This window comes from Perognathus longimembris, chromosome 24, assembly GCF_023159225.1.
Source record: "Perognathus longimembris pacificus isolate PPM17 chromosome 24, ASM2315922v1, whole genome shotgun sequence".
NCBI classification, from domain to species: Eukaryota; Metazoa; Chordata; class Mammalia; order Rodentia; family Heteromyidae; genus Perognathus; species Perognathus longimembris.
This window is the reverse complement of record NC_063184.1, coordinates 24,085,270-24,110,419: the sequence shown is the minus strand read 5'-3', so window position 1 is coordinate 24,110,419 and position 25,150 is coordinate 24,085,270. Positions and strand designations below refer to the sequence as shown.

Genomic DNA, 25,150 nt, shown 5'->3' with positions numbered 1-25,150 from the left:
TGTTTGGAAATAACCCCACTGTATGTTATATTCAACACATTTTTTTTTAATTTTGAAAATGCTGTGACATAATTCAATGTATTACGAAGCAACTATTCTAACATATTTTTATGGGAATCTGCTTTGTTCTCATAACTCCATGTTGCTCCCCTCTCAGTCTATTCTTTTTATGTATCCAAAGATCCTACTTAAAGGACTTGCCTCTCCCCGCTAGGCCCATTCTTGCTAAGTAGCCAGAAATGGAATATGAAGGGTTGTCCCCATCCTATTATCACAGGCACCAGGGAAAACCTCAGATATGCATAGACCTGCTTTGATGTGCAGACAGTGGGCCCAACAAAAAGGCCCCAACTTCCTAGACCTGAGGGCTTTCTCATTAACCTCTGCCACCTTGCTTAGACCCCGTAGAACCCCCATGCCAAACTCACCCTTTGCACAGTCTCCCTAGGGAATGTCTACTCTCACCCCCTGCTCTATCTCAATAAACAGTCCTTGCCTATGGAAGATGGAGTCCAGCCTGTTTCTTCCTTCCTTTCTCCTCCATTTTCCTAACATTTTTAATAGAAGCCTTCTGCAATATCATTATGGAAGGAATTGCAACCAACAGGAGCTGAAAATGATCAGTTTTAAAAGGAAAAAACATCTATATATTTTTTTTGCATTTTTGAAAAGCTATCTTCCCAGCAGTGTGGCAATGCTTTTCAAAAAATTATTTTAGTTTTTAAATTTAAATTTTATTGTAAATGTGATATACAGAGGGCTCAAAGTTCCATAAGTCAGGTGATGAGTGCGTTTCTCTTTGAATAGTGTTACCCCCTCCCTCATTTTCTCCTACTTTATCTTTTCCCGACTCCCCTCCCCCTCAGGTTGTAAAGTTCATTTAATGATTAAAAATTTTTTTTAAAATAAAGAGCATTTCTTCTGATAAGCATCTTGCTAGGTGAGACTGTGATGCACTTAATGAAAGAACAGGGAGGATCTGCCTTTGTTCTGTATCAAGGTATCACCTCAATATAACCAGTAAATCTTGGAAGGTATCCTGAGCACTCATCAAGCCAGTAAGTATTCACTGGATATTGCAAGATCAGCTGGAAACCTGTCTCATCAAGCCACACAGAAAGGCTTTCTGGCAGCTGAGGGAGAGAGAGAGGGAGAGAGAGAAAACATCCTTATTACCGAGCTGCCCTTAATGACTTCCTCCTATGGCTCAAAGGCCTGGAAGGGGTGTGGGGGGGGGGAGTTGGTGGGGAGAGACATAGAGATAAAACCTGTCTAATTAAAGAGGGGGGGGGGGAAATCACCTAATCAGGAAGTTGTTCTTGTTGACCTTGTTGACCTTGCCCCTTTAGTCCTTGATCCATGAAAGTCAGCATTGCAGGAGAGAGGAAAAAACAAACTAGTAGTATGTTAGAAGACAAAAAGAGTCCTACTTAAAACAAATTCATATTGCATTTAAAATATCTGCAGGATACAAATCTCTTAAAAAGCCTGCTGATTTAAAGAAATGCTCCTCTTTGGTTCATTTATCACTTAGAAATAAACCGGAAAGGGAGACAGAAATCTGCACCTTAAGGAACAAACCGAAAGCGCATGCGCGGATGAAAGGAGGCTAGACTGCTTGGGAACCAGATAGAGTGCATCAGACCTTGTGGTAGAGACTGCATTGAAGGGTGGGGGAGGGGACATAAAGATTGCTAACGGAAAAGAAACAACATTGATCAACCAGGCTTTTCATCACAGGACAGTCACTGCTGACTACCCTGTCAGAGATCCTATCTCCTCCCAGCCTCTGGTTAAACTCCAGGCAATAAATTGGGATGAATGCATGAATTGAACTCCAGTTGTCAAGCAGAGCTAAGAAAAGATAACGTGAACTATTGAATTTATAAAACAGGCATTTCAAGTTTTGAACAACCTTGGCAGGGAGATGCAATGACTCCAGAGCAGAGAGAATCACGTGGAAACTGGATCCCAGGGATCTTTGTGCCATGTTTAAGACATAGTTGTTTCTTTTATTTGGAGTACAGTTTTTCTCACCAAGTTCACATTTACACCTATGCATACAAACACAATTATATTCACTTTTTAAAAATCATTCAGTACTTTAATGTCCAATTACATTTTTTTTCAAGTCAGTCTTTTAAACACCTCAAGAAACTGAAAAGGTTTCCCCCCCCACACCATATATAAAACATATATTACACATACATATCCATGGAAAGAAGAATCTACCATTAGAACAAAATGTGTAATAAAACTAAAGACTTTCACTTGATAACGTTGAGTATTACTTTTTATTCTTTTCAATTTTCTTTCTTTCTTTCTTCTGCTATTGCTTATTTACTCCACCCTTGCCTGCTAAATCATTGACTTCAAGGACTTTTCTTACACTTTCAGATTCTATGTGAAGCTACTGGTTTTTTTCCTAGTATACTTATAGTTTATACTACAGTAGCATTTTTCTAGATTGCATAAGTGGCTTTTGTATTATTAATTTTCATTAGACTAATAGAAAAATAGACTAAAAGAAAAATTAATTCTGATAGCCTTCGCTTACCTCATTGCTATTCCTGACACTTTTTATGTCTTTGCTGAACTGCTTCTTACTTCCTGATGATTTAGCTTTTGATTCTGAGTGAAAGCAAGACTTGAATAAAATATATAGTATGTAATGAGCACAATTATATTAAGTAAAACATTATCATTTATACCAAAGCTTTAGCAAAGTATTTCACATTTCTGAAAACAATATCCATGGAAAGAGGAAGGGATAATGTTCAAACCTTAGTCCACTAACTCAGTAACATCAATGAGTTGATAAATCCAAGCATAAGAATACATTATTCGCACCAGGTGCTGGTTTCTCATGTCTGACATGTTAGCAATTTAGGAGACCGAGATCTGAGGACCCCAGTTTGAAGCCAGCTGGGGCAGAAAAGTTTGTGAGACTCTTAATCTCTAATTAACCACCAAAAATCTGGAAGTGGAGCTGGAAGTGGTCGAGCACTAGACTTGAGGAAAAAAGTCCAGAAGCAGTGCCCAGGTCCTGAGTTCAAGCCACAGGACTGTCATACACACACAGAAAGAACACATTATTTCCTCAACACATGTTATTTATGATAAATATAATATGAAACAATACTATATATCTGGAAATGATACAAGTCATTTCTTCTTGAATAATTTCCAAGGATTTTTTGTGATTTTTTAAAAAATTACTGGCATAAATTTTCTTTGGGTAAGAATGAAATGATTTATCTAGTGAACTACTAGAAGACTTCTCTATAAGATTTAGAACAAGGGGATGCTTGCCATTGCTACAAATTGATCATTTCTGCTATCATCAGTGATGAGAAATACAATACTCTAAAGGAATGATGAAAGCAAATAAGTTAAAAAAATTTATGTATTACTGGGGGCCAGTGGCTCATGCCTGTTAATTATAGCTACTCAGGAGGCTGAGATCTGAGGATTGAGGTTTAAAGCCAGCCTGGGCAAGAAAGTTCATGAGATTTATTTCCAATAAACTACTCAAAAGAAGCCAGAAGTGGCACTGTAGTTCAAGTGGCAAAGTGCTAGCCTTGAGAACAAAGAGGCTCAGAGACAGTGCTCAGGCCCGGAGTTCAAGCTCCAGGACCAGCAAAACAAAACACAAAACAAGTTGTTATGAAAAGAGTCTTTGAATAGTAAACTTGTTGGTATACACAAAAATAATAGAGACTTTGTTTCCACTCTTATTATATTTTTCTTTCCACTGCCTCCTAATCTATGGTACTGTTTTAAAATACACCAGCTCCTTTAGCATCTATGAGCTGGATCAAAAAAAAAAAGAAAAACGGAAAGAGCATTTGTTCATCTTATTAATGCCACCTGTTCCTATTGCTATTTACGGGTACTTGAACCCTAAGAGCTCAGAGAGCCCTAATGGCTCAGAGTCCATAGGCAGGATAGTAAAGAGGAAAGTAGTTAAAAAAAATGTATCTTGACATCTTATCCAGTGGCTCCCAAACTTCAGCAGGTAATAGAATCACTTGGAAAATTCGTCAAAAGACAGGTTGCTGTCTCATACCTAGAGTTTCTTAAATGAACAGGTATAGAAGCCTAGAAATTGTAGGTCCAAAAATCCCCAGGGGATATGATTTTGCCATTCCAGGCACTGTGGCCTGACAAGCACTATTTTATTCTCTAGCTACACTTTGGAGTAGACATAGATGTAAATGTCCACAACCAGTCTTTATTGTACCATTTAAGGAGGACCTGTGATAGAAAGCATGCAATTATTTAATTGATGTATATGAATTATTATTATTATTATTTTTTTTTTTTTTTGGCCAGTCCTGGGCCTTGGACTCAGGGCCTGAGCACTGTCCCTGGCTTCTTTTTGCTCAAGGCTAGCACTCTGCCACCTGAGCCACAGCGCCCCTTCTGGCCATTTTCCATATATGTGGTGCTGGGGAATCAAACCGAGAGCTTCATGTGTAGGAGGCAAGCACTCTTGCCGCTAGGCCATATTCCCAGCTATATGAATTAATTTGAACGTAAGCTATAAGAACTCTATTGCTAAGATTTAGTTAAAAAAAGTAATGCTTTTCCATACAAGCCCAGCTCCCAAATGCTTGTTTATCTTTCCAATTTGCACATGCTGTTCTTCCACTAAATACTTCAACAATGAAACAGAAGGTTCTATAATACAGCAGAAGAAAGGAGAGTAAAAAACAGCACCAAAATAAAAGCTATGGACATGAATGGAAATTCATTAATTTAGTTCAATTCCTTGAAGAAAAGCAATGCAAAATTCAATCTAACAATAGAGACTAACACAAATTAGTGCCAAGCCCATTATACATTTGAAGGCGTTTGGTCTCACAATCACACATGCCCCAGGGAGCAGGGAGTAAGGAGTTTCACTGGTACATAATTTCACATGTGAAGTAGCTTACTGGGATAACACTCACTAGTTTGCATATGTCTAATATGCAGACTTTAATAAGCAAATTTGTTCACACAAAACCTGTCTACTACAGACCTACATTACTTGACATGTTCCATATCTATAAGAAACCTTTTCTTGAGACTGGTTTTCCTAGAAAAACATTGTATTGCCATTGAAGGTATTACTAGATTTAGCTGGACACCGGTGGCTCACACTTGAAATCCAACTACTCAGGAAACTGAGATCTGAGGATTGACATTTGAACTCCATGAGATGTTTATTTCCAGTTATTCAGCAAGTGAAGGTGTGGCTCAAATGGTAGAGCACCAATCTGGAGCAATAAAGCCAAGGGACAGCACCCTGGACTTGAGTTTAAGCCCCAGTACTAACACATAAAATATACTCTGATATATGTATGTATCACACAGTGTGTGTGTGTGTGTGTGTGTGTGTGTGTGTGTGAATAAGCAGATTCATTAGGCTCCTGAAGAGTAGATTCAAGAATTCCACTTCTGAAATTTCACTCATTTTATAGTTTCCTTTCCTAGAGAGGTGCCCTTAATCTAGAACCAACCTATGTAAGTGACTGTATTCATGAAATAAATCCCTGTTTTGTCTTTAAGATGTAACCTGGTACTTTCCTCACATGTCCGGTAGTCATCAAATAGAAATTCCATTATTAAGCAAGCACTGTTTATTTCAGTTCCTCTATTGCTTTGAACATGGTGAATTTGAAAAGCCACTCCATTATGCAGGCAGTTTATATCTGCTAGTTGACACAGCCCATTCCTCCCATCCCTCCCCCCTCCTACTCTAAAAAGAAATTCACCAACAACCCTACCATCCATTTTCACCTAAAGGAATTCTGAATAATTGATTTTTTTTTCCAGGCAGAATTATAGTGGGGCGCTTCCCAACGGGTGCAGATCCCCATTGCCCTTTGCCCAGGGGCGGCGCTGCAATCATCTGACCACCACGCCTCAGTACACAGGAACATGAATGTCAACCACCACGTTACTGCTTGGGAGGTGGGGGGGGGGGGAGAAAACTGAGATGGTTCCAGTGCATAACACACTCTCTCTCCCTCTTTCTTTCTGTGTTTGCTTTCCTCTAGCCCAGGAACAGCAGCAAGTGATACACAGCAGCCAGTCTGAGAGCCACACAGCTCTGGACAGAGGGAACGCTGAGAGGCTCCAGCAGCAGCCAGACTGTGGCGACCCAGGTCACGGATTGTAATTACTATCATCTCCAACCCAATTATTGTCAACACCGTGCGTTTTAACTCCCAAACAAGCAATCTCGCCACTGTCAAATGTGTGCTGGGGACACAGTCACCTATTTGTCAATCCTTTTCTATTTATTTTCTGCTAGTTGCTGGGAGAACTAGCTTCTTCCCCCCCCCTCCACCCCCCCCCCCACCCCGTGAAAGGGCCGCATGTCATAATCACCTTGCGAAAACACAGGGAATTGAAGTCACTGTTGTAAGAGAAAGAGCAAGTTTCCAAAATCAAAGTAAACTTCTGGCTTCCCAAAAGTGCAGTGGGGGAAGACTCATGTGAGGTGAAATGGGTCCCTTTTTTTACTGGCTGATTTGAGATCCTTGAAGAGTGTTGATTATTGATGGAGGAAAATGACTACAGCACCAACAATGAGGACCAGAATGGAAAATGGATTAGGAAATCCAGGTGCTGGTGACTCCCACCTATAATTGTGATTCCTTGGGAGGCTGAGATAGGAAGGGTGAAGTTTAAAGCCAACCTGGACAGGAAAGTTTGTGAGATTCTTATCTCCAGTTCATCACCAAAAAAGACAAAAGTGGAGGTTTGGCTCAAATACTAGAACATCCACCTTGAACAAAATTAGTGAAGGAACAGCATTCAGAACCCGAGCTTAAGTCCTAGTACCAGTACAATAGATAGGCAGACAGACAGACAGACAGACTAGAGGTTGTCATGTACGTGCTTTTCCATTTTACCAATAACAATGTTTTGCCATTTCTTTTAGACTTAACGTTTAGCCTGTAGAAATGTAAAATAAGCTATTGCCAACATCTCTTCACTGTGTTTGACATAGATCTATGTAAGCAAGACAAGGCTCTCAAATTAAGAAATGTACCTTAATAGGATATCTTTTTAAATGCAGGTACATGTGTCTTAGAATCTCTCCTCTAATTCTTTATTTAGGGTATTGGGCCTCAGCATCTTTACGATTTTTCAAATCTTGAATTATTAATGTGTTATGTTCAAGGAGACAGTGACATTGCTATATAAAATGATTGAATCCAAATTCCCTCTATTTAGTTCTCATTAAAGAAATTCCCCAGTAAACACCACACTCAGAACACAGGAGGCCTGTGTGCAGCTGCACCTACCTAATGCGGGGCCACTGGCTTTAGAAGCAGTGGACCCATTAGCTCTGTGGCTGCAGGCAGCTTATGCTGGTTTTCTTATCTTCAGTATTTCTGTTTACTCACAATGCGACCATAACTCCTGGAGAAACTTGCAACATTTCAGAAATCAAACATTGTAATACTATTTATAAGTATCTACCTTTAAGTAACCTTAACATTTAGGTTGCCTGTTAGTAAATGAATGTGTCTCTATTCTCAAATATATTAATAAAAATATGGTTTATTTATATTTTCATTAAACCTATCAATTGAGTGTTTCTAAGCACATAACTCTCTTTTTTCCTTCCCTTCTTTGCTTTCCCTTTCCCTTCTTTCCTATCCCATCTTCTCCCCTCCCCCTCCCCTCTTCTTCCCTATCCTTCTTCTTCTTCTTTTTTTTTTTTTGGCCAGTCCTGGGCCTTGGACTCAGGGCCTGAGCACTGTCCCTGGCTTCTTCCCGCTCAAGGCTAGCACTCTGCCACTTGAGCCACAGCGCCGCTTCTGGCCGTTTTCTGTATATGTGGTGCTGGGGAATCGAACCTAGGGCCTCGTGTATCCGAGGCAGGCACTCTTGCCACTAGGCTATATCCCCAGCCCCTTCTTTTTGTTTTTGGCAGTACTTTGCTTTGAACTCAGGACTTCGTGCTTTCTGCAGATGTTCTACCAATTGACCCACAGCTCTATTTCTTTTTGCTCTTGTTGTTTTTGAGGTAGTGATTTATTTTTTTTTTGCCTAAACTGTCCATAGCCATGATCATCTTATTTATTCTGTCATAGAATGTCAGATTCACACTATCACAATGAGCATTTTCATGGTAAGATGTGTTTTGCAAGCTTTTTGCACTCCCAGGCTGGGCTGGAGTCCTGTTCCTCTTCATCTAAGCCTACCACATAGCTGGGATGAAAGATGCATCTCACTGTGTTCAACTATTGGTTAAGATGGGAATCATGCCTGTAATCCTAGCTACTCAGAAAGCTGAGATCTGAGAACTAAGGTTTGAAGCCAGCCCAGACAAACAAATATGGGAAACTCTGATCTCCAATTGGCCAGAAAAAAGCCACAAGTGGAAATGTGACTCAAATGATGGAGTGCCAGTCTTGAGCAGAAAAAGCCAAGCAAGAATACAAGGCCCTGGATTCAAGCCCCATTACTAGTGTGCACATGCATGTACACACACACTAGCCTCAACCATCAGTCTTCCTAATCTCAGCTTCCCCAATAGGTAGGGTTACAGCATGAACCAACCATTGGCAATTGATTAACATACACTTTATTGTTGCCAATCTTCTCCTCTTCTACATCCAGCTGTGATACAGAAATTGACTGACCAGGTGACCCAGGAGGCTACAAAACTGACTCTTCTGCAGAAGAAAGTAGACAATATCTCTTCGACTATAAATAATGTCAAGAGCACATATTCCTCCTTAGAAGAGAAAATCAGTGAAGATAAAGGGAGGGAATTTCAATCTTTTCTAAAAGGTAAGAATGAAACAAAAGAAATGAATGACTCATTTGACTAAAACAAAAGGCAAATGACCCATTTCTCTCTTCACAAGTCACTTTGGGATCTTTGCCTTATGTTGGTAAGGAAGTCTAAGGCATGTTGTAAATGAGATGTTTTCAATATTACCCAACTTGAAATATTTACACATTGTGTTGAAAAAATTTTTTCACTCTATACTTAAATCCTTGATTACATATTCCGTTGCACTGATTGATATTGTATACTTAGATACAATCTAACATGTATGAATTTTTAGTTAAACTGAATTCTCAAATCCATCCTGTTTTATATTCAGTTTGAGGATAAAGATTGTTGTGAAGGGCTGATTATCAAGTAAACTAGACACAAGGTTGTCTCAGTGTTATTGACAGAGAGATCAAGGACAATTCAGAAGTCTTTATCTCAGAAGGGATCTAAATTGTTGTACTTAATCAATAAAATATATCCTAAAACATCCTGGTTCACAGAAAGAACAGTTTTTAAAAAAATAATCTGCATTCAGTCTTGTATGAGTTATGTACTATTAAAACAATAAGCTTAAAAGCAAGCTGCATTCCTTTGTGAACATGATGGGATAATTAATTTCTGACTATTTTGATTTATTCAAAGAATAAAGCTCTTGCTTTCTTGATAGCTGTAAGCTGAGGCCTCCCTAGCTTCTAGAGGCTACCATACTACTCTTAACTCAAGATTTTCCTTCCCCATGTTTAAAGTTAATTACAGCTTTTGGAGTCATTTCAACTCTCTGACCTATCCTCCTCTTTCACTTTTAAGAACTAATGTCATTAGCACTGTCTGGATAATCAGATCAGTCTTCTGGTCTAAATGTCTGTCTGTCTATGTAGGGAGTGGTTTGTATTGACTGTGTTATGCAATTGATTTGCATCAATTCCAATATAAGAAGCCCAGGATGATGGTTAGGAAAATAAATTATGAGAGAAAGACTAGGAGTTAAGCAGGCAAAAGGGTTTTAGGTAAGGACTGGCTGTTGAAGAGAGTTTGTTTTCTTCCTACGATTATCTTTCTTCATTGGGCTTATTGTGTGTTTCCAAGTCTCAGGATTGCTGGTTTCTTTAGCATCATTTTATTCATTTAAAAATGGCTCATGATCCATTTGCATTTCTATCTACTAGTGATCTTTTTCCTCCAGCAGTATGTTTCACAGTTCAAAAGACAAATAGAGAGAGTTTTGGCATAGTATCTACTAGTATAGATATTTTGCAGTTCCACAGAAACTAATATTTTTTTAATTATCTAAATAAGCAGTGTTTGTTAAATTCTAAATCATAGAGCCTGTCCTCCATATCTGGTACCACCAAGTTTACCAATTACAAGTGATGAACAATTGTCCTCTGGGATAACAACATTAGAAAGAAGTGAAATAGAAACAGCATATAACTGACTATAACCATTTGAATGAAATTTGTTCAGCAGTTTGGTCATCATGACCTAAGAGAATTAGGGATGTAAACTACATTTTGTGACCTACTAACATACTAAAAATATCTAGCATTGACACAGTAAAAAGCAAAACAAAACAAAACAAAAAAAAATCAAAACAGAAAAAACAGTCCCAACAGCAGCTGAAACAATGAAATTTCCCAAAGCAGTAGAAAGGATTAATTGTGCTATAAACATAATCATTAATTATGAGAACAAGAGGACTTGTAGTTAATGGATATTCCTACAGGAAAATAAATGAATTAGTAAGCCCATCCTAAAGATGTTGCTGTCCTTGGCTCACAAAACCACAGCTTCCTCCATGTTTATTATTTACTTGCAATCAAAGGGAAGAAAGCTGCTCACAGCCATTGTTAGAAATTCAATGTTGGCTCCTCGCAAGACATTTGAATGTCAGTGACAGGGCCTATGCACACAACTGCATTATAGGCATGCACTTGTGTCTAAAAGCAAATATGTTGAAGTCAGCAAATGCAATATTATCTTTTTAGGAAAGTAGAAGGGTTATAGTTTCGTGCAAAAGAATCAAGAACAGTTTAGAACAATCTACCCACACAGATATTCCCAGAAGATATTTTGGCAAATTTTGGCAAAGTCAGAGTCATATGCAAGTATTTCTCTGGTAGCAAATTGTACACACTTATATCAAAAATTTTAGTTAATAAATTGTTTGGTATCCTTTTAGAATCTACTGTGATTTTGACCTTTCTCCATCTATTATTTTTATAAATATTTTGTACAAGTACAGCTGAAGTACCTATATTTTTCATTGTTTTCTAATTGCCCTGATGAAGATTTGATGCTGGGTCTTATCTGTTCTTAGAGAACAGAGACAGTGGTGTGTGTATTCATTTTTTTTTTGTCCTGTATTTCTTGCATCGTTACCTAGTAGCATTAACACATGTGGCCATATGCTATCCTACAAACCTTCCTCTTGAAAATCCTTTCTATGATGTTGCCGGTATGTTACATTATGCTCATTAGCTTTTTAAAAGTTTAAATAGATTTACCTTTCACTTGGGATGATTCTTAACTAGATACTCAGGTGTATGCTTTACGTGGGTGTTGGTTTTTTTCCTCCCTCTGGTGTTGCTCCTAAGAACAATGTTTTTATTTTTTACGTTTTCAAATATTGATTTTTATTTAAATAATTTAGAATATTCCAGTGCTGTTTTCCTCTCCTTTCTTTTCCATGATTTTTTATGTTGAAGACACAAGTAGGAGCTCTTCTCCATCTGATAAAACTAGTGGCACATTAAGATAATCAAGCATATGGTGAATTCCTGTTTTAATTGAGATTGACTTGTTCTGTGATTCTCCAACCTCTTACTTCATTATTTTATTGTTACAATAAGCCATTAGTTAAATCTAGTGAATATTCATATTTTTCTTCAACTCAAGAAGTCTGTTTATTAGCTTTTGTGAGCTTAAAACAAACTTCTATGAGCTCTGAACTTAATTACTAGAAATCTAATAAAACAGTCATGGGCCAACAACCAGTGTCATTTATTTACTAAGGCAACATGCTCAAAGTCATTTATTTTAATTGAATATTAGACCTAGAATTTTTTTCATAGAAGAATCTATTTCTTTTTTTTTTTTTTTTTTTTTTTGGCCAGTCCTGGGCCTTGGACTCAGGGCCTGAGCACTGCCCCTGGCTTCTTCCCGCTCAAGGCTAGCACTCTGCCACTTGAGCCACAGCGCCGCTTCTGGCCGTTTTCTGTATATGTGGTGCTGGGGAATCGAACCTAGGGCCTCGCGTATCCGAGGCAGGCACTCTTGCCACTAGGCTATATCCCCAGCCCAGAAGAATCTATTTCTGAAGTGAGTTTCTTCCTGTCTTCTGTCCATAGAATATTAGGTTTATAGTTCTAGTATTTTCTTTTTTCTGATTAATTTCTCCACTCAGATATATCGGTTCAGAAGATGAAAACCTTCTAGTAAATATACCACCAATCAATACACTGGGGAATTCTTTTTATTAGTACATTGTTTAGTCTCTAGCTGAAAAAAATTCTTCCTAGAGATATCTAAGTTTTTATACTTAAAATTATGTATTTTATTAGTACTTATTATCTCTTTCTTTAGGTCTAAAATCCAAAAGCATCACTGATCTGGTAAGGGACATAGTACGTGAACAGTTGAAAGTCTTTAAAAATGACATGCAAGAGACTGTTGCTCAACTTTTTAAGACTGTATCAAGCCTATCAGAGGATCTGGAAAACACCAGACACGTCATTCAACAAGTGAACGAATCTGTGGTTTCACTGGCAATCCAGCAAAAGTCGGTTTTAATGCAAGATGATAGGCCCACTTGGACTGATATAGTTGACCTAAAGAACCGCATGGTGAATGTAAGGCAAGAAATGACTTTCGTGTGTGAGAAGCCTATTAAAGAATTAGAAGCAAAGCAGACTCATTTAGAAGAGGCCTTGACACAGGAACACTCCAGGAGCATTTTGTATTATGAATCACTCAAAAACACCCTTTCTAAAGTGAAGGAAGCACAGGAGCAGTTCTTATCAACTAAAGAAGGATCAGAACAGAAGAACGTGGCAGCAGCTGAATCTGTGAGCAGTAATGTCACCACACATATGACTGGTCTACATGAGAAGATAAACAAACAGGCTTTGATGATGCTACAAATGTCTGATGATTTGCACATCCAAGAGAGCAAGATTAACAACCTCACCCTCAGTTTGGAGCTGCAGAAAATCTCTGTGAAAGGTGCATGTGAAGAAATGCTGGCTACGTGCAGACATGATTTTAAGTTTCAACTTAGAGACACGGAAGAGAATTTGCAAGTGTTAAACCAAACCCTAGCCGAGGTTGTCTTCCCAATGGACAGCAAGATAGAGCAAATGAATGAGCAGGTGAACGATTTGACGCGCGACATGGAGATGCTACAACCTTTGCTTGAGCAGGAAGCGTTGCTCCAACGGGTAGCCACACCTGAACAACCGAAGGAAGCAGTACTCATGAGGAAAAAAGTGGAAAGTCTCGTTAGCGCTATCAACAGTCTAAATTCTCTCCTCAAAGAACTTACTAAAAGACACAACTTACTTCGAAATGAAGTACAGACTCGTGGAGCTTCCTTTGAAAGACGCCTGGGTGAATTTGCCATGGAAATGGAAGATGGCCTAAATAAGACCATGACGATTATAAATAATGCCATTGATTCTGTTCAAGATAACTATGTGCGCAAAGAGACTTTACATACAGAATATAATCTGAAAGTCCATCATTCATGTGGCGAAAACATGGAAACCATTTTGGCATTTATTTCTCAGTTCCAACGCTTGAATGATTCTATCCAGATTTTGATCAATGATGATCAGAGATACAATTTTGTTTTGCAAGTTGCTAAGGCCCTTGCAGATATGCCTAAAGACCAGGATGACAATCAGTCCAGCTTTCAAAAGATTTATCACATGTTCAACGAAATCATCTCCCAAGTGAAAAAATACCAGCAAAACATAACTCATTTGGAAGAAAACTTCATCTCAGCCACTAATATTTCTAAAAAATTTGAAACTCGGCTGCAAAGCATGGAATCTAAAGTGACTCAGACACTCATACCTTATTACATTTCACTTAAGAAAAGTGGTAGTATGGCTACAGACGAGAGAGATCAAGCTCTTCAACTGCAGGTATTGAATTCCAGGTTTAAGGCACTGGAAGCAAAATCCATTCGTCTTTCAGTTGGTTTCTCTTTGCTTAACAAAACTGTCCAGGAGTTTTTGACAATGTGCCGTAATGCTTCTGCTGATGTATCTGAACTGAATGCTACCCTTCCTAAGTGGATGAAAGGTTTATTACCGGATAGTCAGCTTTCTCAGAAAGGTCTCATGGAACTCGTGGATTCAATCATTGAAATAAAAACTCAAGCTGCCCTATCAAACTTAACTTGGTATGTTGATCGGTTGTGGTCTGATGGTCTGGCAAATGTCAAGTCTCAGAAGCAAGTAAAATTGCAGAAGAAACCTAATGTGCTTAAGAAACCAGCAGTGAATCTGACGACCATCGTAATAGGCCGGACTCAAAGAAATACTGACAGCCTCATATATCCTGGTAAGCTATATCTGAACAATAACATGTAACCTCTCTGTTTTGTTCCAGTGACATTTAGCAATGAGAATAAAAGGTGTTTTCTGAGACCTAACTAAGTCAAGGAATGCAAAGGTCACTGACAAAGCACTGCAATCTGATTCTATGAAGGTTAGTCTTCAGTATACAGAAAAATACACTGTAATCCTATTGTACATATTTTTCACTATTTATGACCAGATCATTAAAGATAATTAATTTTTTCTTAAAGAAGACATTTCTCCATGAGTCCATAGTAGTCACCTCATAATAAGACAAGAAATTTATTTTGACATTACTGGCAAAAATATCAAATATATGAAAAGAACTCAATAAATGTTGCTGATCAACTTCCTTACAGTAAATGTCCAAGAATTCTGTGGACCATAGAAGTCTTGCCATGAATGTCAAACTAAGGCACTTACATACAATTAGATCAAGAATAGGATACCTGAACAATATCTGGAGCAATAGATGGAGTGCAATAAGAAGCATGATTCAACTGGACATCCATAGCTCCTGATTGTAATTACAGCTATCCAGCAGGCTGAGATCCAGAAAATAATGCTTTGAAGCCAGCTCAGGCAGAAAAGTTCATAAGACTATTTCCAATGAACCAGCAAAATGCTGCACTGTAGGCATGGCTCAAGTGGAAGGGCATCAGTCAAGCAATCTGGAAGCCTTGAGTTTAAATACTGATACAGGCACAAAAAATAAAGAAAAGAAAAAGGAATCATGATTCAGAAGTGTGAAACTAGCAGTGGTGTGTGTGCAGAATGTGACAATTGACTACTAGTTAGGACATCCATGAGTGTATGGTAGCAAAAGTATGTAAGAAAGAAAAGAGAGCTTGAGAAATGTGAGGGCATAAACGCCAGAGAAAGAGTGGAAAAAGTACTGACACGGGTATTAAACCATGATTCTAGTCTAAGTTGTGTGAACTCCCATTTTAGTAGAAAGTTTACTGTAACGATATATAGTAAAAAGTTGCCCTCTCACTCAAATCGAATCTTCATTCATTCCTTTGAAGGGATGGAATCATGGGTAACTTAATGAGGTGGTTGGAAGAAGTTATAGTCTACATCTTCCTAAAAGAGATACTACCAGCTGTTCAGAGCCAGGTCATGTGACTCTGGGACAAGAGGGAAAGGAAAGTTCTGAAGGTGAGCAGTGGGCAGACTGTGTTGGCACTTGCACAGATCTGTTAGCTACACGGGAGCCGCAGCATGCATTCTGGAGAAGGAACAAGTCAGTGGGATGCATATAAAAGACTTCATAGTCCCCCTGTGCGAAAGCTGTGGGTTTTTTTTTTGTTTAATGTTTCTCATATAAGTAATATCAATTAATATCCTACTGAAGCTATAACTGCTTGCTCTCACTGTGTTTCTCTCTATGCTCTGCTGGTAACTTATGTGCCCATGTGGATGTTTATTTTTTTTAAAAATTATGTTTCCTCCTAATTAGAGAAGGGTACTTATTGTCCCAATGCAAAATGACTCATATTTAAACTCCATATGGTTTATTTTTGGTAATATTAAAATTACAGACTGATCCAAGGATGCATTTTCTTGATGGTTGAGTATATTTTTGTATGGCTCCCACAAATTAGTCAGATCTAGTAGGATGGATCCTTACTCCCATAAGAACATGGATCAACCTGACTAGTGTATTTCCCAGGGAATTGTAATCTCTCGGTACAAGGTATTCTTTCAAGAACAATTATAGGGAAAGTAATGAATATATATTTCCATACTATAATACCTACCATGGATCTGTCTTCTTTGTGTATTCTCTGTAACATTAACTACCATGAAAATCTATGACACATGTGACCTTATACCAGGTAGTGCCATTTCTTTGGTTGAAAACCAGAAACTATCTGTATCTATCCAGTAAGTCTAAGACTTAACGTTTCTCAAAATTAACTAAAGTAAAAGAAATTCATACCTCACTAGAACTTATATACTTTGATAGTATACAGAATAAGCATTAAGAATTCAAATAAATTAGGTTTGATAAATAATGATTTACATAGTGTTAGATTTCATGGCTAATAGGAAATAAACCAGTTCTGATTCTCATTTTCCAGAGAAGCCATGATAAACTTTCTTCTTGGACCATTATTCACTCTGAGTAGAATGTCTATCAAAATTAATAAAATAAAGATTTCTCTTGTTTATATGAGTAAAGAGATGAATAACAATGTCAGGACAATAAAGATGTATTGGACTAGTTCTACGTGCAGGGGGAAAATTTACTTAATACCGATACCGTAGACATGGGCCAGCAGGCATGTAGGTTTTTGTATCTTTGAACCGGACCTGCTTCTATGAGCTGTCATCTAAGTCAGGTGGCATTCTCTAGACAGCTGAGTAAGTCTATGCAAGGTAATGAAACTAGTAAACTAAGCCTAATTTCTTCTGTAAGAATAAAAAGATTAAAAAGTACCTCCTGCTGGCCACCGGTGACTCACACCTAGCTAATCCTAGCTTCTCAGGAGGCTGAGATCTGAGGATTGCCCTTTGTAGGAAAGTCTGTGAGATTCTTATCTCTAATTAAAACACCAGAAAAAAAACAACCCAGAAGTGGACCTGTGGCTCAGAGTGATAGAGAACTAGCTTTGAGCAAAATAGCTCAGGGACCACACCATGACCTGAGTTCAAGACCAAGGATCAAGGGGAAAAAAGGTACCTGCTTTGACACTGGCTAAACTTGACTCTATCCTTTGACCTTTGTGGGATAGATAGCAAAACCACAGCACTCCCAAAGTTCATGACAACCAGAAGGCAATTGATCATCATGCTATTACTCTCATAGTTATATTTAGATTATAGCTACTATTATTTACAAAACAAATAGGAGGAATTGAGCGTGGCACATAAAAACTTCACAGTCTCTCTGCATGAAAAAGCAGTGTTCTTCAAATGTTTGTCATATGAGTAACATTAAATAACATTTTCACACTGAATAGAGAACATGTTCTCACAGTGTTTTTTTGCATATGACTATACAGGTAATTTAGGTGCCTCTTTGTATGATTTTAAAACTTTTAATTTCTATAAAATCTTCCAAATGTCTGATATTCAGCCTGGATCCTATTTTTTGCATAGAATCTGGGCCCAATGAATGAGGTTTATAGTCAAGGGTGGAAGGGAGTCAAGTTCTTATAAGCCACCCAAAGGTAAAACCTTGTAAGCGGGCCTTTCTAAACAACAGCAGTCCTTGGCCTGCTCTGTTGGTGTTTCTGAGCATCATTGGAAGGATATTCTTCCGGTCAGAGGCTTGTGCACCACGAGTGGCTTCCCCAATTTGTGTGTCAAGAAGACATATCCACGTTGAAGAGAATATAAAATGAACACTGCTTCCCCTCCCCCCCCATTGCTTCCTGGGAGAAGAAAAGATGCTTATCTTTCTGTATTATTCTCTTCATATGGAAGGATGACGACAGCTGAAAGGAGTAGGCAGACTAGATTGACAATCCATTTCTGTACCTTTCCTACAATAAGAGTTGCCAGGCCATCTGAGGTGAGCAGCCAGAAGCCTATGCAGTAGATGGACATTTTCTTTGAACCCAAATATCTAATCATTGGGCCAATATCAAACACGAAATGGGACAGAACAGCAAGTTCCATTTACATCACCACTGCCTCTCCTAAGCTCTTCCTCAATGAGTTATTTCTAGCCAAGATTTAATGTCCATGACTCAAAACTAAGTTTGATTATTAAGTACTCTACATTGATGGAGTCAATGTCTTCCTTATTGGTTGTTAATTACATCCACATTGCTGAATGCATTGTTTTAAAAGTACTGATTAGTGGTCTATTGTATCCATATACTACAGTTTGCTTATCTATTTACTAGTAAGAAGATATCTTGGTTGTTTCTAGTTTGGTGTGATTATGGATAAAGCTGTCATAAGCATTCACATATAGCAATTTGTAAGAGCATATGTTTTTATTTCTCTTGACTTAATAAATAGGAGTAACATCGTTTGCTTATAAGGTAAATCTTTCTTGGACTTTATAAGGAAGGGCCAACAGCCTAGCATTCCCATGAAAAATGAAGCAGAAGTTGTTTAAATGTTGATTGTCAATAGCTCTTATCTTATCATTTGAATCACTGTGTAGTTGCATCTCATTGTGACTATTTTGCGTTTTCTTAGTGCTTGAATGTTTTGAACAATGCTTCAGTGCATTTTACTGACAGTGCTTTTCATTCTCCCTTTTATTGAGGATTATGACTCTGAAGGAAGAGAAGGAGAAAACAGTTGATAATATCAAATAAAAATTTTTAATTTTCTAGTTCATGGTTTAAAATAACTAAATAATAATCTCATGGCAAAGGTCAGAATCGGCCTTCTGGGAGAGGGCTAATATGTTCGGTAAAGATTGCTGAGGTGATTAAATGTGCTTCAACATGGCATTTGAAGGGTCGAAAAGAAAAGGTCCCAGAAAATATTAACAAGAATGACAGATGTGACAGAAAAAGAACAAATAAAGAAAACACTGCTTTCAAAGAAAAGCAATAAAGATGATCACAAACAATATTTCCAGCCATCCATTTAGATGACAGTGGGCCAACTATGAGAAATTAGAATGTTAAACTTGAACATTTTATGTAAGCATACATATTGACATTTCTGGGAGTTGTTGGAAAACAGACGATGAAATATTTTGAAATATTATGAGAGGAATGGAAGGTTAGACCTTAGTTGATAGAAATAATCATGATAAATAGGAAGGCAGAAAAGGCACTGAGAGCTGAGACTCTATCCATAAACATGAGAGCACAAGTATTTTAGAGTGCATAGGAATCAAGATAAAACAGAAAGAAAAGTGCAAACGTTAGAGGAGTGTATTACCTAGGAGTACAACTCATGTTTACTACTGTGCATTAAAAACTCACCCAGAACTGAAATGACAGGTCCCCTTCCTAGCCTATTAGAAATCACATTACACTATAGGCAAGGATCACAGTTATCTGCCTTTGGCAATAGTATTTCTCTTCTATTTTTAGATACTTAGTACAAATTGATTACTTTCTCTTAATAACATTGCAATGGTATCTTTCAATGAAGGAAGTAATATAAATAAAAAGACCAATGAGTTGATATTATTAAAATATCGTCTAACAGAGTAGCCTATTGCTCACATAAAAATTACACAAATTTTATGTAACATGATATAAAAATAAATTAAGAACAAAGTATAAAACCACCACACAGTGTTGTTTCATTTATTTGTGAAATTCTTCCTGAGGAAGTTCTGAAAAAGATTAAATGGATAGTCAAAATTCAACCCAGGCCCCCTCCCCCCCCCCGCCCAATAGAGCTCTTATTATAATAAAGAATGGCAAATGTCAGCAAAGGCAGGGTGCTTTTGAAAACATAAGGAGCTCTGTCACCAGTTCAAATTTAACATGAACACTGATGGCATTTGATAGTAGGATTAAGAGAAATGTGTAACTGGCTTACATATTAGGATCCAGAAAGCAAAAGCCAGAACTAATTGAGATTTATGAAATATTCCATGACAATGGAAAAAGGAATTTTAGTCATGCTCAGGGCAGGGAAATTAATGTTGAAAGATTAGTCATGCTACTTGCACAGGATAGTAGAACACTGAGTTGGTAGAACTGTCCGACTAATTGCACAGATCTCTGTCAAAGAAAATTAATGGACTGTTACGGGCTTAAGGGGTTATCGAAACCCAAGGTAGGGAAAAGATTGTGGCAGGTTTGCTCGAAATAATTCCATGCCTCTAGAAATAATATGTGGACTCTGTAGCTTCATAATCTGTGTAAGTTTGAGAAACTCCAAAGAAGGGTCAAAGAGAATAAGAATGTGGCCATCCATTCACTGTTTATTGGCTCTCAGAAACACATCAGCACTTTCTTCAAACCACACACTGTGTCAGTCAATAGTAACCCAAAGTGTGAGAAATAAATGTTGAGTATGGGCCTCAGCAAAGCTCACATTCTACTTGGGAAGACACACTCACTGCTATGATGTTGTATGACTTTCAGCTCAATGACAGAATTTAGGTGGAGCATCAGACACTAACCAAAGGAAGTAACATAATTAACTCAAGCCTTTTGGATAAGGGAGGATGCCAAATGGTGATGTTTTATTGGAGTTTGATATTTGTTGTTAGTGTAGGAACACATAATTTATTGAGCCTTATTATCAGCAGATATTGATAAGATCACCTAATCGATTTTTAAAGTATGTAAATAAAGTAGAAAACAAGTCAGCATATATAAAAGCAGGCTGATAACTGTATAACAAATTGTAAACAACTTCAGTTGGCACATTGATACCAAGCAAGCTCTCTTGTCCAGTCTAAGGCTATGTACTTGACAGCTACCCATGAAGTATTTGTTTAAATAAATGAGTTGGATGAAAATGTGCAGTGTTAACTTGGACATGCTATTTGAGCTAAGAGGGATAGCTAAAGGATTTCATAGAAAACAGTGATAAAAGATTTCTATAGACAGAAATGGCAACTCAACTACAATGAGAGGCACTTAAATATTATCAATAATATGTATAGATATGTTTTAATTGAGATACACTTAATTAGCATTAATAATGTTGATATATGTATTAATTACTTTGATTTAAATTGAATTCCATTAAGATGGAGTTTTGGAGTCCTTCAACAGTATCAACATATAGTTGACTGTTAGAACAAAGTTTCATATGGACTGAAACCTAGAAAATGAGCACCTAGTACTTAGGTTACAGTAGTAGATGGCATAAATTATTACCTGTAACTGCTTTCCATAAGAAGAGATTGACATACTATCCCCAGTACTGAATGGCCACCGCATGACTAAAATGCAAACACTTGATCACCAGAGATACTTGTATAGCCAGAAAGGCTCTTCTCTCCAATTTACTATTAAGAATTTTCTTACCTAGTAACAAAAGTGAATACTTCAAAACAATCTTCGGTGAGCTATTCTGATTCTTGTTCAGTGAATGGCCTGTTCATACTATTTGCTTTTCTGTTTTTGTGGTACTGGGATTTGAACTCAGGGCCTTTATACTTTTAGTTTATTTAAAATTCATACAGGGACATACTAACTTTGCAGATCTGATCTCAGACTTGTAATCTTATCTCCAACTCCAATGTAGCTGGGATTGTAGATATGTACTACCCTGCAAGACAATTTTCCTTTCTCATTTGGATTTATCAGAGCCTAAGGATATTCACTGTTTGGTTATATCCATTAAAACTGATATCTCTTGATTTGTCATATACTGAACTTTTGATTTAGCTGCATTCATTTCAAATATGGTTTCATTTTTAGATGATCACATGTGAATTTATTTTCCTTGTACAGATTCTTTTTTTTTGCTTTGCAAAATTTTATAAAAATTTTAAAGTTTTACAAAAATTTTTCCTCTTTTACTTGGTAGTAATATACTTGGACTGTTTTCTGTACATTTGGAGTTTATGTTTTTATAGACATTCAAATAGTTAACACAGATAGAGATTGAAAGGACATTTTTCATGAGTTATGATTTGAAACAGTAACTTGATCATATTTCAGTTCAAAATTACATGTTTCTGCCTTTGGATAATTATGTTCCATTCTATAGTTGATCAAAATCTAGCATATGCTTGTAAACAAATGCTGTGAATCATGGAGTTAACCCCCAAATAGGGGAGAAGAATTCAGAACTAAGAAGTACCATGAATATATCAATCAGAAGATGACTTGAGCCCAGGGATTCATTTTCTTTCTTAAAAAAATTATTTTACAAGTACAAATGGCCATACAAGGGGATTATAGTTGCCATTTAACATGTTCATTTATGCAGAGGACGCATCTTGATTAGACTCCTTGCCTCCATCTTTTCCCTTCTTTTTCCCACCAACCCCATCTCCCATTAATCACAGTCTCCCACTTCCTTTTACACACAGGTACGTGGAACGTTATGACTAAATTCATTTATTGTTCCCTTGTCTATTCATCGTCCTTCTCCCACTCACCCCTTTCTCATTCAAGTCATGTCTCAGCTTCCAGATACTCATTCTTTTAAACTCTTGTTAGTCAAAGGGCTTACACTTTGGAATTTCACCCCTTGATGTATTATACTTTAGGGAGGTTGGTGGTATATATATGTATGTGAACTTGTGTGTGCTTACCTGGGGGGTGGGTGGTGTGTGTGGAAAATGTGTCTTTATCTTTCTAGGCTTGCTAACTTCACCCAGTATGATATTCCCAGATCCATCGATTCTAGGGATCCATTCTTCTTACTTCACAATGGGCATTTTACCTATTCTGCTGCAAACAATGGTTTGGAGTGATCAGAAGAGAGTGTTGTTTTAGTCTCTGTATCTTGATTGTCTTGCAGTCACCCAAGAATCTTCAGGCTGTAGCAGATTCCCATGCCTCAATGGGGGCACCTGCATAAGTGGGGTGTCGAGCTTCACCTGTGCGTGTCGACATCCTTTCACTGGAGAAAACTGCACTGTCAAGGTGGAGGACAAAAACGCTCTAGCCCCAGGTAAAAGATGGCAATGCTTGGGCTTGCTCAATAGCCTGGAGAGAACATTGTTCTGGAAATCCTTGCAAATGAACATTTAAGCCTATTTTAATCTGAATCCACATGATAAACTCATTTTTAATTCCAAGATGGGTTGGAGAACAAACCTGATTTACAAGTAGAAATGTCTTTGGGTCAGGGAAATTTAGATTTGAAGGTACTTGCTGAGATTATTTTCATATGTGTATAACAGAGAAAATTTATCAAAAGTTCCATCATCCTTACATTTTATGCAGAGTAAAAAGAAAAAAAATATATATATATGACTGGCAAAAACCTTCTTCAAACAAGCTAGTAAAGAAAGATATCCTTGATTCAGATATGGCATTTAAATGAAAATTTGTATTAAAATGCTTGATGATGTTGTTTTAATCATGCAGTCATTAGAAGATGCTCAGATATATTGAATAGACAAGATCCCTTTTTCTTTCTCTGCCTTATTTCATGGTCATTTGTTCTTTATTGCTTTAAATGTACTTTAGGAATGTGGTGCTTCTGAATTTTATACAGCATTTAAAACACATATTATCTTTGATGACAGCCTAAACCATAGTTCAAATTGGACTTTTCCTCAATATTTCAGTCTGTTTTAAAATCTGTTTTTAAGTGCATTGGCATTAATTGTAGCCTCAGTTCCTTCACGGGGTTATAAAACACATTGGCACACTGTAATAACCATTTGGGGCTTTAAATTCTTTTATCTCTGGGAAGAATAAAACAACATGCAAATGCATCTTTGAGATATTCCAGAAGGGATTTATCAAGCCTTACTTCATTCTATCCTGTTTGAAAGGGCAAAACTGAGACTTCAAGAAACTTAAGTGGTTTAGCAAATTTCAGCCAAGAAGGTAGGCCGGCAGGCATCTAGGCATTTTAGCTTTAACTAAACAGTTTTGCAACTGACACAGAAGGACAACAACAAACAAACAAACAAACAATAACAAACAAACAAAACAAACAAAACAAACAAAACAAACAAACAAAACAAGATTCAACCTGTGAAAACTAACTCAATATTTTTCCTTTAACAGATTTCTCCAAAGGATCTTATAGATACGCACCAATGGTGGCATTTTTTGCATCTCGTCGGAATGAAATGACCACACCTGGCCCTATTCTGTTTAATGAGCTGGATGTCAACTACGGAGCTTCATATAATCCAAGAACTGGGAAATTTATAATTCCCTATCTTGGAGTGTATGTTTTCAGATACACCATTGAGTCATCTAGTGCTCATATCTCTGGATTTTTAGTAGTTGATGGAGTAGACAAGCTCACATTTGAGTCTGAAAATATTAACAGTGAGATCCACTGTGATCGAGTTTTGACAGGAGATGCACTATTAGAACTAAATTATGGGCAGGAGGTTTGGTTGCGTCTTGTAAAGGGAACAATTCCAGCCAAATTTCCCCCAGTTACTACATTTAGTGGTTATTTGTTATATCGTACATAGTTAGCATTAAAGACAGAATACTGCCTTTCCTGAGAACTAGCCTATCTTCAGTTAGCTTTGCATGCACAACTGTTTGCAGTTTCCTACACTAAATGAAAAAAAAAACTAGCTTTCAAAATGATCTGCACGAAACTCTGTTTATTTTATGTATTCTTAAAGAAATTTACAGGCACAGAAAACCAAGCACATTTGTTAACATGAATATTTCTACCGTTGTTTTCATTTTATCTCATTTCAGTATACAATATCATTTAAAAAAATTTCCTCACATTATGTTGTTGGTCACAGTCTTTCTAATGAAACATTTAACTTTTGTTAAAATCTATAGATATAAATATGTAGCAAATATTTCCTAGAATAATACACTCAAATTAAAAAAATCAGACACAATAAGGTACTTTTTGGACTTTGATTTTTACTTTACTTTTCACTTTTACACAACACATTTTCATTTGTAATAAAAGTGAGATAGATAGAAATAGAAATGTGAAATACGTGTATTCTCCTATAATTGGAGGATGAAGTAACCAATGACATATATTCTGATGTTTATTCCTAAGTCTTCTAAGCTTACATATAGATAATCAGAATGTCAATTATGGGACATCCTATAACCCAGCAATGGAGAATTTATAATTCCATATCTTGGGATATATGTTTTCAAATATACCATTGGGTCATTTAGTGTTCTTGTGTACTGAAAGAAAAAAATAAACCTGTATATTATAAGAATTCTATTTCAGTACATGAAAATCTACTCCCTTT

The 25,150-nt window shown here is 37.2% G+C and overlaps 1 protein-coding gene across 1 annotated transcript in view; it reads left to right on the top strand.

Annotated features, from left to right (window-relative positions):
• The window catches only part of Mmrn1 (multimerin 1), a 35,177-nt gene extending 10,395 nt beyond the window's left edge, over positions 1-24,782 (top strand). The window contains exons 4-8 of the mRNA XM_048333605.1: positions 6,048-6,155; positions 8,629-8,802; positions 12,377-14,359; positions 22,741-22,893; positions 23,964-24,782. Coding sequence (XP_048189562.1) covers positions 6,048-6,155; positions 8,629-8,802; positions 12,377-14,359; positions 22,741-22,893; positions 23,964-24,385 — 2,840 coding nt within the window. The 3' untranslated portion in view covers positions 24,386-24,782. The remainder of the gene's footprint in view (positions 1-6,047; positions 6,156-8,628; positions 8,803-12,376; positions 14,360-22,740; positions 22,894-23,963) is intronic.
• The last annotated feature ends 368 nt before the right edge of the window (positions 24,783-25,150 follow it).